Source organism: Capricornis sumatraensis, chromosome 6, assembly GCF_032405125.1.
Source record: "Capricornis sumatraensis isolate serow.1 chromosome 6, serow.2, whole genome shotgun sequence".
Lineage (NCBI taxonomy): Eukaryota > Metazoa > Chordata > Mammalia > Artiodactyla > Bovidae > Capricornis > Capricornis sumatraensis.
Genome location: NC_091074.1, coordinates 85,736,593 through 85,755,796, shown reverse-complemented (window position 1 = coordinate 85,755,796; position 19,204 = coordinate 85,736,593). Strand labels below are relative to the sequence as shown.

General features: G+C 40.8%; 1 protein-coding gene across 1 annotated transcript in view; it reads left to right on the top strand.

The window, feature by feature from the left end:
- FRMD3 (FERM domain containing 3) overlaps positions 1 to 19,204 on the top strand; it is a 339,467-nt gene that overhangs the window by 147,416 nt on the left and 172,847 nt on the right. Inside the window, exon 2 of the mRNA XM_068974120.1 lies at positions 10,975 to 11,079. Within this exon, the coding sequence (XP_068830221.1) occupies positions 10,975 to 11,079 (105 nt within the window). The remainder of the gene's footprint in view (positions 1 to 10,974; positions 11,080 to 19,204) is intronic.

The following is a 19,204-nucleotide window of genomic DNA, read 5'->3' as shown; positions in this document are numbered from 1 at the left end:
TTTGTCAAAGGCTAGTTTACTCTATTTGTGTGTGTCTATTTCTGGGCTCTGCTGTTATGGGCTCTTTATTCTGGTCTCTGCCTTATTTGTCAATTACCCTGCCAATAGCACACTGTCTTGATCACTGAAACTTTATACTAAGTCTTGGAGTTGAGTAGTGTCAGTCCTCTGACTTTGCTCTTCATCAATATTGTATTGGCCATTCTGGATCTTTTCCCCTTTCTGTAATAACATTAGAATCGGATTGTTGACATACAAAAAGGAATGAAATTGTGTTCTTTGGAAGAAATGATGCTAAAGCTGAAACTCCAGTACTTTGGCCATCTCACGCAAAGAGTTGACTCACTGGAAAAGACTGAAGCTAGAAGGGATTAGGGGCAGGAGGAGAAGTGGACGACAGAGGATGAGATGGCTGGATGGCATCACCGACTCAATGGAGGTGAGTTTGAGTGAACTCTGGGAGTTGGTGATGGACAGGGAGGCCTGGCGTGCTGTGATTCATGGGGTCGCAAAGAGTTGGACACGACTGAGCAACTGAACTGAACTGAATCTGTAGTTCAAGTTGGGAAGAACTGACATCTTGACAATATAGAGTCTTATCTGCCTGAACATGGAATAGCTCTCCATTTAGTCAGATATTCTTTTGCTTCTTTCATCAGAATTTCATAGTTTTCCTCACATAGATTTTGTATACATTTGTACCAGTGTGTTTAATATTTTTGGTGTAATGTAAATGGTGCTGTTTTCAATTTCAACTTACAGTTGTTCTTTGCTAATATATAGGAAAGCAATTCACTTTTAGGGGGCTGTGCTGGGTTTTCATTGCTGCACGCAATGAAACTCTCTAGTTGTGGAGAACAGGAGCTACTCTAGTTGTGGTGTGTGAGCTTCTCATGGCTGTGGCTTCTCTTGTAGAGCACAGGTTTACAGTGTGCGGGCTTTAGTAGTTGGTGCATGTGGGCTCAGTAGTTGCAACACACAGGCTTAGTTGCCTTGCAGCATGTGGGATCTTCCCAGACTAGGGATCAAACCAGTGTCCCCTGCATTGTAAGGTGGATTCTTAACCTCTGGACCACCAGGGAAGCCCACAATTCACTTTTGTATATTTTGCTTTGTATCCTGCAACCTTGCTATAATTACTTTTTAGTTCAAGGAAATTTTCTTTTGTCTATTCTTTTGGGTTTCTACAAAGACAATCACGTAATCTTCAAATAGAGACAGTTTTATTGCCTCTTTCCCAATCTGTCTGCCTTTCATTTACTTCTTTTATTTATTTGGCTGCACCAGATTTTAGTTGTCTTTTATTTCCTTCTTACTGCATTAACTAGAACTTTCAAGATGATGTTTTAGAAGTAATGAGGTGGCTGTCCTTGCCTGTATCTGATCTTAGTGAGGCAGCATCTAGTTTCTCTCAGTTAAGTATGATGTTAGCTTTGGCTTAAAGCATCTAGTTTTTCTCTGTTAAGTATGATGTTAGCTGTTTTGCAGATGTTCTTTATCCAGTGAAGAATCATTTCATCTTTAATCATTGGCTATAATAACCAAATCAAGCAGATTTGGTTTTAAATATTGACTTTGCTACTTTCTAGCTGTGTTGACCCTGAATAAGTTAATTATACTTTCTGAACCTTGGATTCCTTAGCTTGAGATAAAAACAAAACAAAACAAAAACAAAAACACAACAAAACACTTTTTGAAATTGTGGAAAGGACTGGAATTAGAAAACTCTAAAATCATTCAGAGGTTCAGTTCAGTAGCTCAGTTGTGTCCAGCTCTTCGCAACCCCATGGACTGTAGCATGCCAGGCTTCCCTATCCATCACCAACTCCCAGAGCACTCATTCAGAGGTGAGTGCCCTTAAAAATTGGGGCTGACAGTGACACTAAACTCTGAAACAGGAAGAAGAGTAAAAGATGGGGAAGAAAAAACCTTTTGAGTATTGGGCAGTGGTAGAAATTGCTAAGAACAATGAACACATCAAATATGATTCCTCAAACATTGGAGCGGATCTGTGTGCCAGTCAGAAGAGAGACAGCCCTCTGACTCAGTGCAGACACACAGCCCATCCTTTAGGATGGCAGCTGTGGAACACTGGAGAGATAACTGAGGTGGAAAACACTCAGAAGAAAAACGAATAGATGGAACCATGACTGACTAAACCACTCTGGCAGTCACCTTGGTCTCCCTTCAGAAGACGCCATTGAGGACTCGCGCAGTGGAGTGAGTGGCCAACCTGTCCCGGCTGCTTTATCTTCTTGTGGGTGCAGTTCTATTTCTTCCATGGGACCCCTTTATCTTCCCCAGCCTTGATACAAGTACGCTACTAGCTGCGAGGATGGCAGTATATTTCTATTTCCTCAGAGAGTGTAGAGGCTACCACAGAACTGAGGTAGTGGGTTTTGACTCTCTACCAAAGACCCTGGTGGGTCTAGGTGGCCACTTTTGTCTGACCTTTACTTTTAGCCAGATACTCATTTTCAGGCAGTTGTTTTTTTCCCCAGTAAATGTCTGGCTTTGGTATTTGTTTTGTTATTTTCTAGCTTTTAGGTCACTGCTACAGTCATAACTATGCCCTCCCTTCTCCCACATTATAAATATGTATTGTTTACAAAAATGCCTTTAATCAATCTAGCCTATATTTTCCTAATTATATTAGCCATAATATGCTGATTATTACTATGAAGGAGATAAATATTCAGAATTAGGTCTTCAGCTTCTTGAAACCTTGGTTTTACCTTTTATATTTCTGAAAATAATAACATAAATGAAAAACTTTTAATTTCTGTTTGAGAACCACAGGTTGACCCATGAGAGATTCCTCTATACTTGTTTTCCTTTAAATTTCTCTTCATTTAAACAGCCTTAATATTACTTCTTTCCTCACTGTCTGAGGATGATACAATTTTCTGAATATATGTTCCAGCCAGATATTAAATACCAGTTACTGGCTGCAAGAGGAAGGAACAATTAACAAAGTGATATATCACTTGCTATTTAAATTCCAATTATAAAAGCTAATTCCTTTCTAACACGATACTCTGTTTTGGTTAAAGCCGAGGTGCCTCCCAAACAAAATGTATGAATTTACACAAATACAGTTGAACTTTTTAAGCATAGATATAAACAGAGCATTTTTTATGTTATTCAATCACACCATAATCTTTCTTAAATCAACAAATGCTTATTCTTCACAATAGAAGCAGAACTATTCAGTTTGCCAGTTTTCTAGTTCTATCTTTCATTTATCTGCCAATGAAAGTGAATGGATTGAGGCTTTTAATTCATGCAAGAAATGTAACCGTCTGTTCCTAGAAGACACACACGCATGCATGCTAAGTAACTTCAGTTGTGTCTGACTCTTTGTGACCCCATGGATTGTAGCCCACCAGGATCCTCTGTCCATTGGATTCTCCAGGCAAGAATATTGGCGTGGGTTGCCATGCCTTCCCCTAGGGAAATCTTCCTGACCCAGGGATTGAACCCACATCTCTTAGTCTCCTGCATTGACAGGCATGTTCTTTATCACTAGCACCACCTGGGAAGCCCAGAAGACATGCTCCTGGCAGCAAACTGAGTATGCAGTTGCTGTTTTGGGCCTCACCATTGTCTAGAAGCCCCATTTGGAGTCTCTAGGTATCCGCATGGGAATTGGATTCTTCCTTCCCAGGTGGAAGACCCAGCAGAGACCAAGCTGCTCTTCCCTATACGTGCAGACACAGGGGCCACCCCTTCTCAAGAGCAGCTCCAGCAAGTGAAGAGTTCCAAACAAAAGGGCCCTTTGAACAGGAAACTCACAACCTTTATTACTAGAAAACTAGGTCTGGCAGCCCCACTTCTGTTTGTCAGAGAGGGTTCCTGGGGTGCCAGCCACCAAATGAACTGTTTCCAGTGTCCTGGTCTGTGCTTCAGATTCTTCAGGCCACTGCCTGTTCCCCTCATCTCAGTGATCCTCCCTACAGTCTGGCCTGTGTTGGGCCCTTCTTCCCTCCAAAGGTCCTAGAACTTCAGTGGCTGGACAGCTTCAGAGGGCAGCTCAAAGCTGTGTCCACTGAGGACTTTTTCTGGCTATGAGGATGCTTCTTAGTTAAAGGAAATTCTTTCGAGGAACCCTTTCAAAAGCCTCTAGTTTGCCTCAGATTAGGGTTGTAAACACATTTCTCTAGGGGTTAGAGAAGTGAACATCTGGAAGTCCATGGTTCACATATTGCTGAAGCCTGGCTTGGAGAATTTTGAGCATTACTTTACTAGCGTGTGAGATGAGTGCAATTGTGTGGTAGTTTGAGCATTCTTTGGCATTGCCTTTCTTTGGGATTGGAATGAAAACTGACCTTTTCCAGTCTGTGGTGTTGGAGAAAGCCCTTGAGAGTCCCTTGGACTGCAAGGAGATCCCACCAGTCCATTCTGAAGGAGATCAGCCCTGGGATTTCTTTGGAAGGAATGATGCTAAAGCTGAAACTCCAGTACTTTTGGCTACCTCATGCAGAGTTGACTCATTGGAAAAGACTCTGATGCTGGGAGGGATTGGGGGCAGGAGGAGAAGGGGACGACCGAGGATGAGATGTCTGGATGGCATCACTGACTCGATGGATGTGAGTTTGAGTGAACTCCGGGAATTGGTGATGGACAGGAAGGCCTGGCGAGCTGCGATTCATGGGGTCGCAAAGAGTCGGACAAGACTGAGCGACTGAACTGAACTGAACTAGAGAAGTGAGGGAAGTGGAGGACTGGGTGATGATACGTGGAAATGTCATAGATTGCAGGGTTCCCCCACCATAGAAGAGGCAGTGATCCTGAGCTGAGCAAACCTTCATGGTCTACCTTCCAGACCCTCTACCTTTTCAAGAGCAGCCAGCATCCAGATATCATATGCAGTCTCCCAGTTTAAAGACACAAAAACACCATGCTGGCCAAATAGAACCTGTTGGTAGATGGACTTAACTCTCTGGTTCTTTAGTCAGTAACCTCTGACTGTGTTTCACATCAGCACTGTCATTCTCCTCGTGCTCTCCTGCTTGTCTTGAGGCACTGGTTTACCTTCTCACCAGAGGCAACATGTTGAGCATGATAAGCAGAAATATCAACTTGTACTGTCAGAAACAACAAGGAATGTTGTTGGCATCCTTGGATATTCACACTTAGGGTGAGCTTCCTGATTGATCTGCAAACACAAGCTCCACTTTCCTTGTAAATAGTTTGGTTTCAAAATGGCTGCAGCAGTTCCCGGCCTCAGAAAGTCTCTTCCATAAGCTCTTTCAGAAGAGCAAGTGCGAACCATCTCAGAAACGTCAGTCAATTGCTCCTCAGGTCTCATTGGCCTAAACTAGGTCACATGTCTTTTCCTGAACCAATCAGATAAGGGAGGTATGAAAACCCTTTCACTAACTCAGCTTGAGTCCAGAAGGTAATAGTGGCTTATGGTTTCCTGAGGCTCATGTTCTTTGTGTCCACTTGTGTTTGCATATAACGTTTATACATATGCATGTGCATGCCTGAACTGAACAAAATCTGGGTTCTTTTAGGAAAGACAAAGGGGTGTATCAATGCTGGGCAATTAGCCTGTTGACGTCTATGCTAATATGGTTTGTATTTTATAAAACTGCCTCTCTCTAGATCTGGTATAATGGTCGATAACCCAGTGCTTCTTCCTACCAGGTCCAAATTCTAGTAACTGGGACACTTGATACTGTTCCCTAATCCTCATACCATTGTTTTCTTCTGTCTGTACATAGAGGAAAGGGGGAATATTGCAAATTGGGTTCCTACAACTGCTTAGGCATGTTGGACCTGGGTTTGATACACAAACAACTTTTCTGACTCCATTTAAAAAATCTGTGACATGGGGAGAACATGAGTTACCTGTTAATCTACCTGTTATTAGGAGATTAAATGTATGTACCACAGTTCTTGGGGTACAATAAGTGTTCAGTATATAGTAATTATCATTGTTATGTTCATACTTTCATTCCTGAAGTTACCTATTCAAACCCTGAATATTGGTTTATACCAACACATTAAGTATTTTGGGGGTTGGTACTCTTTTCCTCATTTAACCAATATCTAAAAGGTAGCAAAATGTCTTGAATATACATATGTATAACAGAATCACTTTGATTTATATGTGAAACTAACATAATATTGTAAATCAACTATATTTCAATAACATTTTAAAATTTTATATAAAAAGGAATTCTTCAGCAAAACAAAAACCTTGACCTGAAGTTTTAGGAATTAGGGGTTGAAATCTGCCATACTTTTTCACTGAAGACAAGCCATGGCTGATTTAGTCAGTGGATTTTTCATGTTCTTTTTCTTTAAGCACAAATATATTGTTGTTTTAACCTTGTCATTGAACCAGGGAGTTGAAGTAAATGCATCATCAGCAACTGAACACAAGGAGTTAAAAAAAAAAATTGTTATTTGTCTCTTTGTTCAGTTTTTCTCCCATAGAGGCCATTCTCAGAAGTGAATACAATTTCTCTTAACTTCCTTGTATATTATTATTAGTAGTAATGATATCTTACATTGGTATAGTGCTTTACAGTTTGCAAAAATGCTTTCATGTTTTACAAACCACAGATTTTTAAGGTCTGTGAGATTATAGATTGTGTTTTGCTCATTATTTTTCTCTAATTCCTATCCCAATGCATGTTGTATGACAGATGTTTAACATATATGTGAATGAGCCTCAAATTAACCTGGTGGGGTAGATTTGGGAGTTATCATTGTTATTCCCCTTTCATGCAAGAAGAAACTAAGTCTCAGAGATTTCATGACTTAAGGCTTTCTAGTACAAACTTTGAGGTGAGGAGGAGAGAGGGATTTTCTGAAAAATAGTCTAGTTTTTGAATGTGAAAATTAGGTTCTTTTCTAATCTATGAAAAGAGAACCCTGAGATATTGTGGGATTACTGGAAGAAGTTCAGGGATCACATGCAAAATAAAGATTGTCAAAAAAATGGACAGAGGAGGTGGAGACAGGGCCCAGCCCCCTTCACTGTTTGAGGCTCTTGGTATAAAGAGACTCCACACCAAACCCTCAAACATGGCAGCCTGGTTTAGGTCAGTGTGTTAAACTCTGGTGAGAAACTAGTACTGGATCTTGTTCCCCCAATCTGATTTTGAACAATACTTGTAGAAAACACAGTACAATAAATTACTGTAATGTCTGCACTTATGATGGCCCAGTAACAAAGATTCTACATTCTAGCAAGTCCATAGACCACACCTTGACTGGATTGGTTTAGATTTTTAACACACTAAAAATGTGGTAAAGAAAGAATCCACTTGCCAATGCAGGAGACGCAAGAGATGTGCTTGTGATCTCTGGGTTGGGAAGATCCCCTGGAGGAGAGCATGGCAACCCACTCCAGTATTCTTGCCTGGAGAATCCCATGGACAGAAAAGCCTGGTGGGCTACAGTCCATGAAGTCACAGAGTCAGACATGACTGAGCAACTGAGCATAGTGCATACAAAAATGTTAAGCAACAATATTTACAATATTTTAGGATAGTCTTTGTAAGTATCAATTCACAGTGCACTGTTGGTTGTGTGGACCAGTTTTGGGATGCGAGTTTGTGTATGGTAAACAGATTATTCTTTCAACCCCAAGACTATATAACTTCATTTAGAGAGGGCATCAAAAGTCTGTATTTCAAGTGCTTTCTTGAGATGTGGACCATAACATCCTACTGACCTTTGTAGAAGACCCTGCTCACACATTTGTGCCCTATTGTTCTCCACATGTGTGAAATGCTGTTGTGATTAATAAATCACAACTTGTGTAACAGCTCTTAGGAAGCTAGCTGATTTTTATTTACTCTTCAGTTGGTACTAAAAATATAACTGCTATCTTGTGGGAGAATCAACGAAATTTTGACATTAAAAAGAAGTCTTGATATTAATACTTGAAATCCTTGGTAACCACTTCTCTGTGTAGACCTTGAAGGATTAGGGTGAAAGTCAACTAATTCTACTATGTTTGAAGAATCTCTAAAAATAGAACTAGGTATCTTGCCTGAGACTCACTGTTAGTTTCCAGAACCTAGGTTTTCCATGAGAGAAAGCAGTGCCTCGTTTTTTGATTCAGTAACACTCAGTGTGCTAGACACTGGCTTAGGTAGACACTAAGAGTGTGATTAATGGCCTCTACTATCAGAAACCTCAGGAGGAAACCAGTGGAAGGTCTGAGTCATTCACCAGAGTTCTAGGGGTGAGAGGTGTGGAGTAGAACCAGCAATCACCCCTAAGCTCATTTGCTAAAGTGAGGTGTATGGGACTGGCCACTGGACTTCTACACCCTTTCATTACTGATCCCCAAACAAACTTTTCCAACTCTTGATACTGGGTCCAGGTGATCTTTTTGTTTAGGCAAGTGCTGGGCTTCATGCACAAAAATGAGACTGATAGGAATTTCCATGACTTCAGAGCATTGTCATGCTCTCCAGGCAGGAGTGGAACAGAGCAGAACATGAAGATGTAAACTGGCTTCCTTGGCACGAGGAAGCAACACAGAGCATCTAGGGATGATGAGATTGGCTGACAGCCTGCAGATTCTGTTTCTGTTTCAGATTCTGGGCAGTTTCTGTTCTCTAGGCTGGAAAAATCTTTGATCTTTCTGACTGAGTAATAGACAATTCACAGGGGAAAATGGGCATTTTTTTTCCTCTTGAGAAAAAAATGTACCTTCTGGATACAGATACAGTTTTTACACTCTTCCCAGGGACGGGGGAACCTGGTGGGCTGCCGTCTATGGGGTCGCACAGAATCGGACACGACTGACGTGACTTAGCAGCAGCAGCATATTGGGAAAAGTTCTCTAGACCAGTGCTTCTCAAACTTGAATGAGTGTATGAATAACCGAGAGATCTTACTGAAGTGTAGGTTAGGAATTCTGTGTTTCCAACAAGCTCCCTCCTAAGTCAGGCTGAGTTTGCTACAATATTGCTGGACTGAGAGTGGTGCTCTGAGGAGCACAGACCTGGAATCCACGTGGAAGCCTAGACCCATGGGAACTGGCCTCATCTGCTTTGGCGGGAGGCATTGATCCCTGTTTCTGATGCAGATGTATTATCCAGTCAGTACATTGTCTGCAGTGGAGTTTCCTTCTCTCAAGGTTCTTAAGTAGTCAGAGATATTGCTTTAGAGTATATATTGGTTGCTGTGCTTAATCATTAAAAAACATCTTTGTTGTGCTTTGGAGTACTACTTCTTCTTCAGGGCACAATGCTAGCAGTAGCTGTCTTGCACAATTAAGGCCTGTTCAATCCCCCATCATTACAAGGCATTGCCTTAACCCACAGGTCTTGTGTGTCTCGCATATGTTGGGGGTAGTCCACTATAGTAAATTCTGCTGTGGAGAGCTTCGCAATCTAATCATAGAATGATTAACTTGTGTTATGTTCAGTGACTTGATCCTAAAGCTGCATCTAAGATGGACAGGTTGCAGAATAAATCTCTGAAAGGTACTATATCCATTGATTATATTCTGGACATCAAATGTAGCTGCCATCAGATATAGCTTGTCATTTGAGCCTCCTGGTTTAAAAACTATTACAGAAATCTATCCATTTTGACGTTTTGTCCCTTTTGAGCTACATCAAATGGGTTCTGTTAGAAAGAAAGAAAAGGTTAAAAGCTCATCCAAATTTATACTCAAAGGCGATTTCAGGAAAATTGAGGCTTCACATCAGTATATGCTTATAAGTACTAATCCTCTGTTCAGTGCACTGCATCCCAGGCCAGTGAATGACTTCTTCATCTGGTGGTAGTGGTTTCTAATGAAAAAATAATCATGTAGCATAGACCAAACCAATCTTCCGAAATTGTTTTAAAGTGGATTGGAAGAGTGGCTCACTTAAGGTCTCTGATTTCTTCATTTACTTTTGTAGGTCACATTCCATCCCTACAACACTCCATCGGTCTGTCAGCGACTTTGATTGAAGCAGAAAGTTATCAAATATCCTGATGAGGGCTTGGAAGAGTCCTTGCTTTTAAGGAGTTTTGTTGTAATATTTATCTTAATCAGATTTGGCTGATATGTCTCTTACTCATAGAACTTTAGAGGGAAAAATCATCTAGCCAATTTAGAATCTAGTCCAACCAACTCATTTTACTGATGTGGAGACAGCTGGGAAGTTTGCTCAAGGTCACCCAGACCTGTCTCTGAATCCCAGTCCTGGTCTTCCCCCCAAACCCTGATCTACCACATGCTTTTGTATGTTGATTTATGGGTGTGACGTCTGTGAGGCGTCCACCTTCCCTGATGGGAATTGGGGTGGTTCCACTGATACATTCATTGCATTTCCTTACCATCTAGACCCTGTGTTCTAGCAGAGTCCCAGTAGGTTCACCAATGCTCTAGAAAGGCAAAATGACACAGAGCCCAGATTCTGCAGCCTGGTGGTCTAGGTCAAATCCTGCTTTGCTCCGTACATATTTTGTGACTTTGGGCAAGCCACTTAACCTCTCTTTAAATATAAAATGGGGACCTTCCTTGTAGGGCTATTGTGAAGAGTGAATGAATGGATACTACAGAGCAGTTGGAGCAAGCAGCCAGATGTGTAGTATGTGGAATTGTGTGTGGTTTTGTAAACTATGGATCTCTACTAGGCACTGAGCTCTGAAATCAGTGTTCTAAATCATTAATAGCATTCTAGAAAGTAAATGGCAATGCTAGAATCAAATAGCCAGATGTGCTGCATCTATGCAGGGTGTTGTTTGGTGTTCTTTTGGTTCCTTTTTTGGTGTCCCTTTGGTTTCATGTGTGTGTGTGTGTGTGTGTGTATAAAATGACTCACAGTGTGAAAATGAATTTCTCACTGTGGATTGCACTCGAGTTTGGAAGCCCGGCTCCAGAGACTGGAATGAGTGAATTGATTTCTGTACATGCAGCCCCATGGGAGTGAATGAGGCACATGTTAGACATGGAAGTACAAGGCAAGCTCTGACTGAAACATAAACGTGCTTCTTTTGCAGAGGGAGACCAAAGGGCAGTTTCTTATTGACCACATCTGCAACTACTACAGTTTGCTGGAGAAGGACTACTTTGGCATTCGTTATGTGGACCCAGAGAAGCAGCGGGTAAGAGTTGACCATCATCTAGATCCACTTTGGGGAGGGACTCAGCCTTTGAGGGTGCTGAATAGGTTCTTCTTAGAGCAATTGTGATGCATTTGATCTCATAATTATTGATCACATGGTTATTGACCAGCCTGGGGCATGTGTATATATGTCTGTGTGTGTATAAGAGTATATGAGTTTGGCACTGTTCTCACTGGACTTATTGAGGCAGGGGGAAGGGAAATTTAACCTTAGGTCTTTCCAGAAAGCTGCTCCCACCTGACTGAAGAGAGAATGTTCTTGTGCCCTTTGAACCTAGAGTTTGCCGAAGCTTCTCAGACAGTATCTTATTATAGAGAAAAAGCCATCTTTCACTATAAAAAGCCATTGTTAGAGCAGGGAACAAGGAAGTGATTGCCTGATGGGCACGAGGTTTTCTTTCACGGCGATGAAAATGTTTGACACTTGATAGAAACGATAGATATACACCATTGTGAGTGTTTTAAATACCACCTAAAATATATACTTTAAACTGTTATGTTAATGAGCATTGCCTCAATTAAAAAAAAAAAAACTTTGGCAGATTATGGGTAAAGTTACTTTGAAAAGTGTTAGTTGTTCAATTGTGTGTCTGACTCTTTGTGACCCCATGGACTGTAGCCTACCAGACTCCTCTGTGCATGGGATTCTCCAGGCAGGAATACTGGAGTGGGCTGCCACTTCCTCCTTCAGGGGATCTTCCTGAGACAGGGATGGAACCTGGGTCTCCTGCATTACAAGCAGATTCTTTACCATCTGAGCCACCAGAGAAGCCCAAAAGTTGCTTTGAAAGCTTTCTCCTTAGGAACCATCAAATTTGACAGCCCCCATTGTATTTCTTGGAGTAGGAAATGGCAACCCACTCCAGTATTTTTGCCTAGAGAATCCCATGGACAGAGGAGCCTGTCAGGCTACAGTCCATTGGGGTCACAAAGAGTCAGACACAACTGAGTGACTGAGCATATTGTATTCCTATTCCTGGACACATATATCCTTCATGGCCTCTGTTGGTGCATGAGTAGTCTTGCTTTTTGAGCGGGGGTACTACTCTAAGAGTGTTCAGGTACGACATCTGCCAAACTCACAGTGATGTGTGTCCCTCACACTGAAAAGACCCCAGGAAATGCAAACTAGTACAACCACTATGGAAAACAGTGTGGAGATTCCTTAAAAAATTGCAAATAGAACTGCCATATGACCCAGCAATCCCACTGCTGGGCATACACACCAAGGAAACCAGAATTGAAAGAGACACATGTACCCCAATGTTCATCGCAGCACTGTTTATAATAGCCAGGACATGGAAACAACCTAGATGTCCATCAGCAGATGAATGGATAAGAAAGCTGTGGTCCATATACACAATGGAGTATTACTCAGCCGTTAAAAAGAATACATTTGAATCAGTTCTGATGAGATGGATGAAACTGGAGCCGATTATACAGAGTGAAGTAAGCCAGAAAGAAAAACACCAATATAGTATACTAACACATATATATGGAATTTAGAAAGATGGCAATGATGACCCTGTATGCAAGACAGCAAAAAAGACACAGATGTGTATAGCGGACTTTCGGACTCAGAGGGAGAGGGAGAGGGTGGGATGATTTGGGAGAATGGCATTGAAACATGTATACTATCATGTAAGAATCGAATCACCAGTCTATGTCCGATGCAGGAGACAGCATGCTTGGGGCTGGTGCACGGGGATGACCCAGAGGGATGTTGTGGGGAGGGAGGTGGGAGGGGGGTTCATGTTTGGGATCGCATGTACACCCGTGGTGGATTCATGTCAATGTATGGCAAAACCAATACAGGATTGTAAAGTAAAATAAAGTAAAAATAAAAATTTTAAAAAAAGAAAAGAAAAGACCCCAGGAATCTCCATCCAAGCTCCTACCACCTAGGGCTTCTCATTCCTGCATGAGTCCCAGCTATGCATAAAAAGGCGCTGTATCTGCTCCAGTCTATGTTCTTACCCTGCCCTACTGATAAGCATGGCAGTGTGTGAAGGGATCAGCTGAGGATGACTACCCTTTTTAATTTGCTCTCCTCCTTACCGGTGGCCCTGGTCATCTTCCTATTTCTTTTTCCCCTCCTGGTTCTTGGTTTTGTGTTTACTGACCTTATACAGTGACAGAGAGGCTCACAAAGTGTATTTTTGTAAAGGAGGAGGATATTGAAGGGATAGATTAGTTTTCTGAAACGTGGAGAATCTTATTTGCATTTCAGTAGGACCTAACCTTCTATAAAGGGATATAAGGCAGTGGCTCAGAAGAAGGAGATTTTGGTTTCCTGTAGCACTTGCAGGAACCCTTGCATGAACCAAGTGTTTACCTGAGTGAGAGGAAGGTGGCAGGACACTGTGAGGATGTGGGACTGCTATGAGATCACAGAGGGGATTTGTATGGTGTTTACTATTGAGTAACAGTGACTCCCAGACTAGCCCTGCAACGAAGTCAGTTTAGGTGTTTGCTAAAATCGGTTAGTATGGACCTTATTCTAGACCCCCTGAATCAGAATTCCTGAGGCTAGGGCCAGGAAAAGGTATTTTAATTCATCTTGATTCTAATTTTGATGCAGCCATCCTAGCTTTGACTTCTGACCAGTGTTGGAGACTATGGTATAAAGACATTCATAGACATAATTTCTTATGGCCTATAACGATATTACTTACTCTTGTATGGAGAGAGTTCAAACCTACGTCTCTTGCGTCTCCTGCATTGGCAGGTGGATTCTTTACCACTAGCGCCACCTGGGAAGCCCCATGGAGAGAGAAACCGGCTCAAAAACATTTGTTACTTACCAGCCCTAAGGGTAACAAGTGATGAAGTAAGTACTTGAATTTAGAATTATGGTTCAGAGTTCCCCTGGCCACACAGACTCTATGAACAACATCAGTCATCTAACCACTGCTGAAAATTATTTTTATACAAAATTAACAGCCTACCTGCTGAAATAATTCTAGCTACCATTCAGTTCAGTTCAGTTCAGTCGCTCAGTTGTGTCTGACTCTTTGCGACCCCATGAATCGCAGCACGCCAGGCCTCCCTGTCCATCACCAACTCCCGGAGTTCACTCAGATTCACGTCCTAGTTGAGCAATTATCATATGTAAGGAAATTTACTTATATGGTCTTTAGTCTTCCCCCCAAAAGGGGGAAACTGAGGCCCAGAGATACAATTACGGCTAGTAATTGTAGAAGGAAGAATGGGATTTAAAACCACACTATTTCCATTTTATCTCTCAAGTGAAAATTTGAAACACAGCCTAGATTAGGAACCTGTGAATCCTTTTTGTAAAGGGCTATACAGAAAATATTTCCAGCTTTGTGACTGATAAAACTTTTGTTGCAGTTCCTAAATAATTAAATTCTAATGGAAAGCGGCCGTAGACAGTACCTAAATTAGTGGGTGTGTGTGTGTTCCAGTAAAACTTTTTCTCCAATGAAAGTATTTCACAAAAAAGACAATTAGCCATAGTTTGCTGACCCTTGGCTTAGACAATAACTGGATACCACTTAAATGAATAAGCCTTTTTTGTCCCTCTTAACCCTCTCAGTGGGGAGATTCTGGATAAAACATTAATAAGCAAAGCCTTTCGAATTAGACTCAGATATAAATATGAATTCATGTTCTTAAATATACAGAGATAAATACAGAAATAAATATGTATGTGTATTAAGGTGGATAGCTAGTATGTATACGTATATTTCCAAGTTCCATCCACGGAGCTGGCTTAGAGGCAATGATACCACAGTAGAAATGAGCACACCTAGCTCTCAGACCTTGGTTTCAAATACCATGTTAATAAAAGGAAGAAGAGCTTCTTGCAGAAATGGCTGACTCTAGAGCCAGTATAGGGAAATAACAAGGTGAGCCTGGAGCATCATGCAGCACCAGGAAATTAAAAGAAAAACAAAACAAAAACTCAAAAAACCAAAATGTAGAGCACTAGGAAAGGCACTGAGCCAACATGAAAGAACTGCCAATGACTGGAACTGAAGCAACGGAAGTGACCAAAACAGTAATAGTATTGAATTATAATCCATAGAATAAATATTCACGACTTCATACTGATATAAATAAATAATAGATAAATAAAAGAAGTGGTAGCTCTTCCTTACAGAGCAGTTCCAATTAATAAATATAGAGAGAATGAGAGAAATAAAAAGCCATTATTAGAGTGCCAAAATAATAATTGCTGTGGGCAAGATCCATTAACAAATGCTAAAATTAGTGGACAAAAATTTGAGGAGAATCAAGATATTTGTGCAGTCTCAAGGTATCCTCTCCCCCAACCCACTCTCAGCCTGGTATTTTTTTAATTACAAGAGGAAAAAGAAAAGCTTTATAGTGGAGAAACTTGGCAGACATCACTTTAACCAAGCGATCAGGATTAACATCAGCAATAAAAAGCCTTACCAACATCACGGACTCCTGGATATCAAGCACTGAGAAGGGCACTCTTTCTCTGTGGTATTCTTTGCAATAATGCATAATTTCATTCAAATCTTGAGGGAACATCAGACAAACTAAAGGGAGAGACATTCTCCAAAACAATTCACCCACACCCTTCAAGAATGTTCAGGTCATGAAGGACAAGGAAAGATGGGGAAACTCTCACAGATTAGAGAGCTACATCACCTACGACAGTGTGGAATCCTTGACTGGATACTGGAACAGAGAAAAGTGTAGGAGTGGAAAAACTGGTGAACTCCAGGTGAAGTCTGTAGCTTAGTTAATAGTATTGGGTTAATATTAGTTTCTTAATTTTGACAATTGCTCTATGGCTATATAAGATGCTAACACTACGGAAAGATGAGGAACCTTTTCTGTATATCTACAATTATTTTTTTAACTTGAAGTTTCTGGGTTATGTGCTTACTGTTCTTTATATTTTGATGTGGCTTAGCTTAATTTTTAGTGTCCAGATTCAGGTAGTAGATTAGTGGAAAAAATAAGGGCAGCTCCAAAACAAAACCATCTTCTCTGATGTATTCATTAAGCTGCTTAGAGGGTTACCTGAATAGTTCTGATTTTCCTGTAATTTAGCTGTTACTGCCTTTTGATTTTGAGGATGCAATGTGAGTGTATCTTCCACATGGATTGCAGAGTAGTTACTATACAAAATTGTATGAACTTTGTACTCAGAAAGAGGCTTGGACTTTTTACTTAGAAAGATGCTTGGACTTTGTAATCACATGGATGCAAATTAAATCCCATCTCTGTTGGTTAATAAGTGTGATCTTGACCAAGTTATGAGCTTCTCTGAGTGTTCTGATTGTTAATATAGATAACAACACCTACATATGAAATTGATATGGGAATTAGATATGATATGTAAATGCTGAATAAATGATATATATGGAGTACTACATAGCATGTGTTATTTTTATTATTGATTGTTATTATTACTGTTACTATGCATTAGCTGGGCTTCCCAGATGAAGCTAGTATTAAAGAAATCACCTACCAATGCAGGAGACATAAGAGACATGAGTTCAAGCCCTGGGTTGGGAAGATCCCCTGGAGGATGGCATGGCAACCCACTCCAGTATTCTTGCCTGGAGAATCCCATGGACAGAGAAGCCTGGCAGGCTACAGTCCATAGGGACACAAAGAGTCAGACATGACTGAAGCGACTTAGCATCCTTGTACACATGCATTAGCTAGGTCTAGGTGAGGCAATTACATGAGGAAATACAGCCATGATTGGCAAGTCTAAAACCTAGAAATGTTAATGATAACTGCTTGCAAAGGCAGGATGACCATTATTATGCTCTTTGGGGAGAGAAGAGGGAGGAAGAGAACCTTGGATAATTAGAAAAAGGGCTCAAAGACACAGCAATATGCTGATATGAGAGTCTTAAGCAGAGATTAGTTGACAAACCTTAGTTTGTTTTTTGTTTATTTGTTTTTAACCAGCTCATGTGCTTTTTCTCCATGGAAAATATTGAATTATTTAGATAGAAAGCTAATCAAGAAAAAATCAAGTTAGTTAGAAAGGCTGATGTGGAACTTATTCTGTTGTGGGAGTTGGTGGTTTGCCTACAACTCTTCACAATTTGATTTACAGTACACTATTGTGGAATATTAAATATTTAGCACTATTACATTTGGAATACCATATGTTTGACAAGATGTCTTGTGTCCCATATGCTGTGAGAGTGGTGAGGACTGAATCAGTAAATGATGACTACCTTTACTATTTAATAGCAAAGGCCCAGAATTTCCATTATTTTAAAATATTGATGTAAGAAGGGACAAACTGAATACTGGTTAATAAAATCCTCTCTAATGCCCACCACATTTATCTTCTAAAGAATTCATATAATCTTAGTTGCCTAAGATTAGGAAGAAAGTGAGTAGTAGTCTCCTCATTTACTGAAAGAGAAAGCTGAGACTACAAGTGTGGAAGTCTTGGGAGAAATAATTCCAGAAGAAAAAGATCTTATTTGGCTTATCCAAGTATTTTTTTTTTCTTAAACGCAATCTTTCTACTACTTCTGCTCAGGTGCTGAGGTAACTTCTCTTTGGAAAGATGAAGTTTTGAAATAATTAGTTGGGTTTCATATTTCCAGTTCTGTGGCTTTGATTTGTTATGTTCATCCTCTGGATTTTCCTGCTTACCCTTCCACACTTCCCCTTTCCCCAAACCCAGCTAGGGAAGTCACCCCCACTGCTCTAGAGCTAAGGACATACCCCAACCCTAGCCAGTCAGAGGAGGAATTATACCAGGACTTTGATGTAGGTAGTTGGTTTATAGACTTCAGGGAGACTGCACCCAGTGCTTTTGATTTTTAACTTCCCTATCTCTAAGCATCTGTTTAACCCACTTACATGAGGGCCATTGACTTTTCTAACTTAAGGGATATTCTGAAACATACCCAAGGACAGCAAATTTACTTTGTAAAATCACACCTCTGGGGTAGTCTCTGCAAGCACCCTTGTTTTAGGGCATTCTGTGGCCACTGGATGTCCTTTCTGATAGGATGACCTAGGAAATCATGGATGCAGGGACATGCTGAACTTCCTCCAAATATAATTACAGCCTTGAGGTTTTTGTGTTGGCAGCCAGAAAGAACTAGTGAGCCTCTCAGTGAGTTTTGTTAACAATGGCAAAAGATCTTGCCTATGTAAGAGCAATTTGCTTTTGTTGGAGGTACCTTTGGGGGAGGACATGGAATGGAAAAAGAAACAGGACCAGTGATTTGAAATTTCACTCTGGGGATGGTGCCAGGAAGCTAGATAGCATTATGTCCCACCAGCTGCTCCTTCCATTGAAAGGCTGCTTTCTGCTCCTGGGGAAATGGCTTCACAGATGCTTGAAACTAGGAATGAGAGGGGTATCTGAGATCTAGGACATCCCTAAACTGAAGAGGAGGGCTGTACTTCTGCCTCGAGTCATTGGTCATGAATTTGTCTGCTTAATGAGTCCTCTTTTTTAAAAAAACATTTTTTAAAATTAGAGGATAATTACTTTACAGTATTGTGATAGTTTTTGCCTTATATCAACATGAATAGATATTAGGTATACATGTGTCCCCTCCCTCTGGAACCCCCCTGCCATCTCCCTTCCAATCCCACGCCTCTAGGTTGTCACAGAGCAAATGATTCCTCATTTAAGTATCAGGGGCATCAAAAATCAAGATTACTTGGATGTCTGTTTTAGGAGAGGTGTGGACAAGTAGGAATCAGTGAACTAAAATGGACTGGAATGAGTGAATTTAACTCAGATGACCATTGTATCTACTACTGTGGGTAGGAATCCCTTAGAAGAAATGGAGTAGCCATCATGGTCAACAAAAGAGTCCAAAATGCAGTACTTGGATGCAATCTCAAAAACGACAGAATGATCTCTGTTCGTTTCCAAGGCAAACCATTCAATATCACAGTAATCCAAGTCTATGCCCCAACCAGTAACGCTGCAGAAGCTGAACCGTTCTATGAAGACCTACAAGACCTTCTAGAACTAACACCCAAAAAAGCTGTCCTTTTCATTATAGGGGACTGGAATGCAAAAGTATGAAGTCAAGAAACACCTGGAGTAACAGGCAAATTGGCCTTGGAATACGGAATGAAGCAGGGCAAAGGCTGATAGAGTT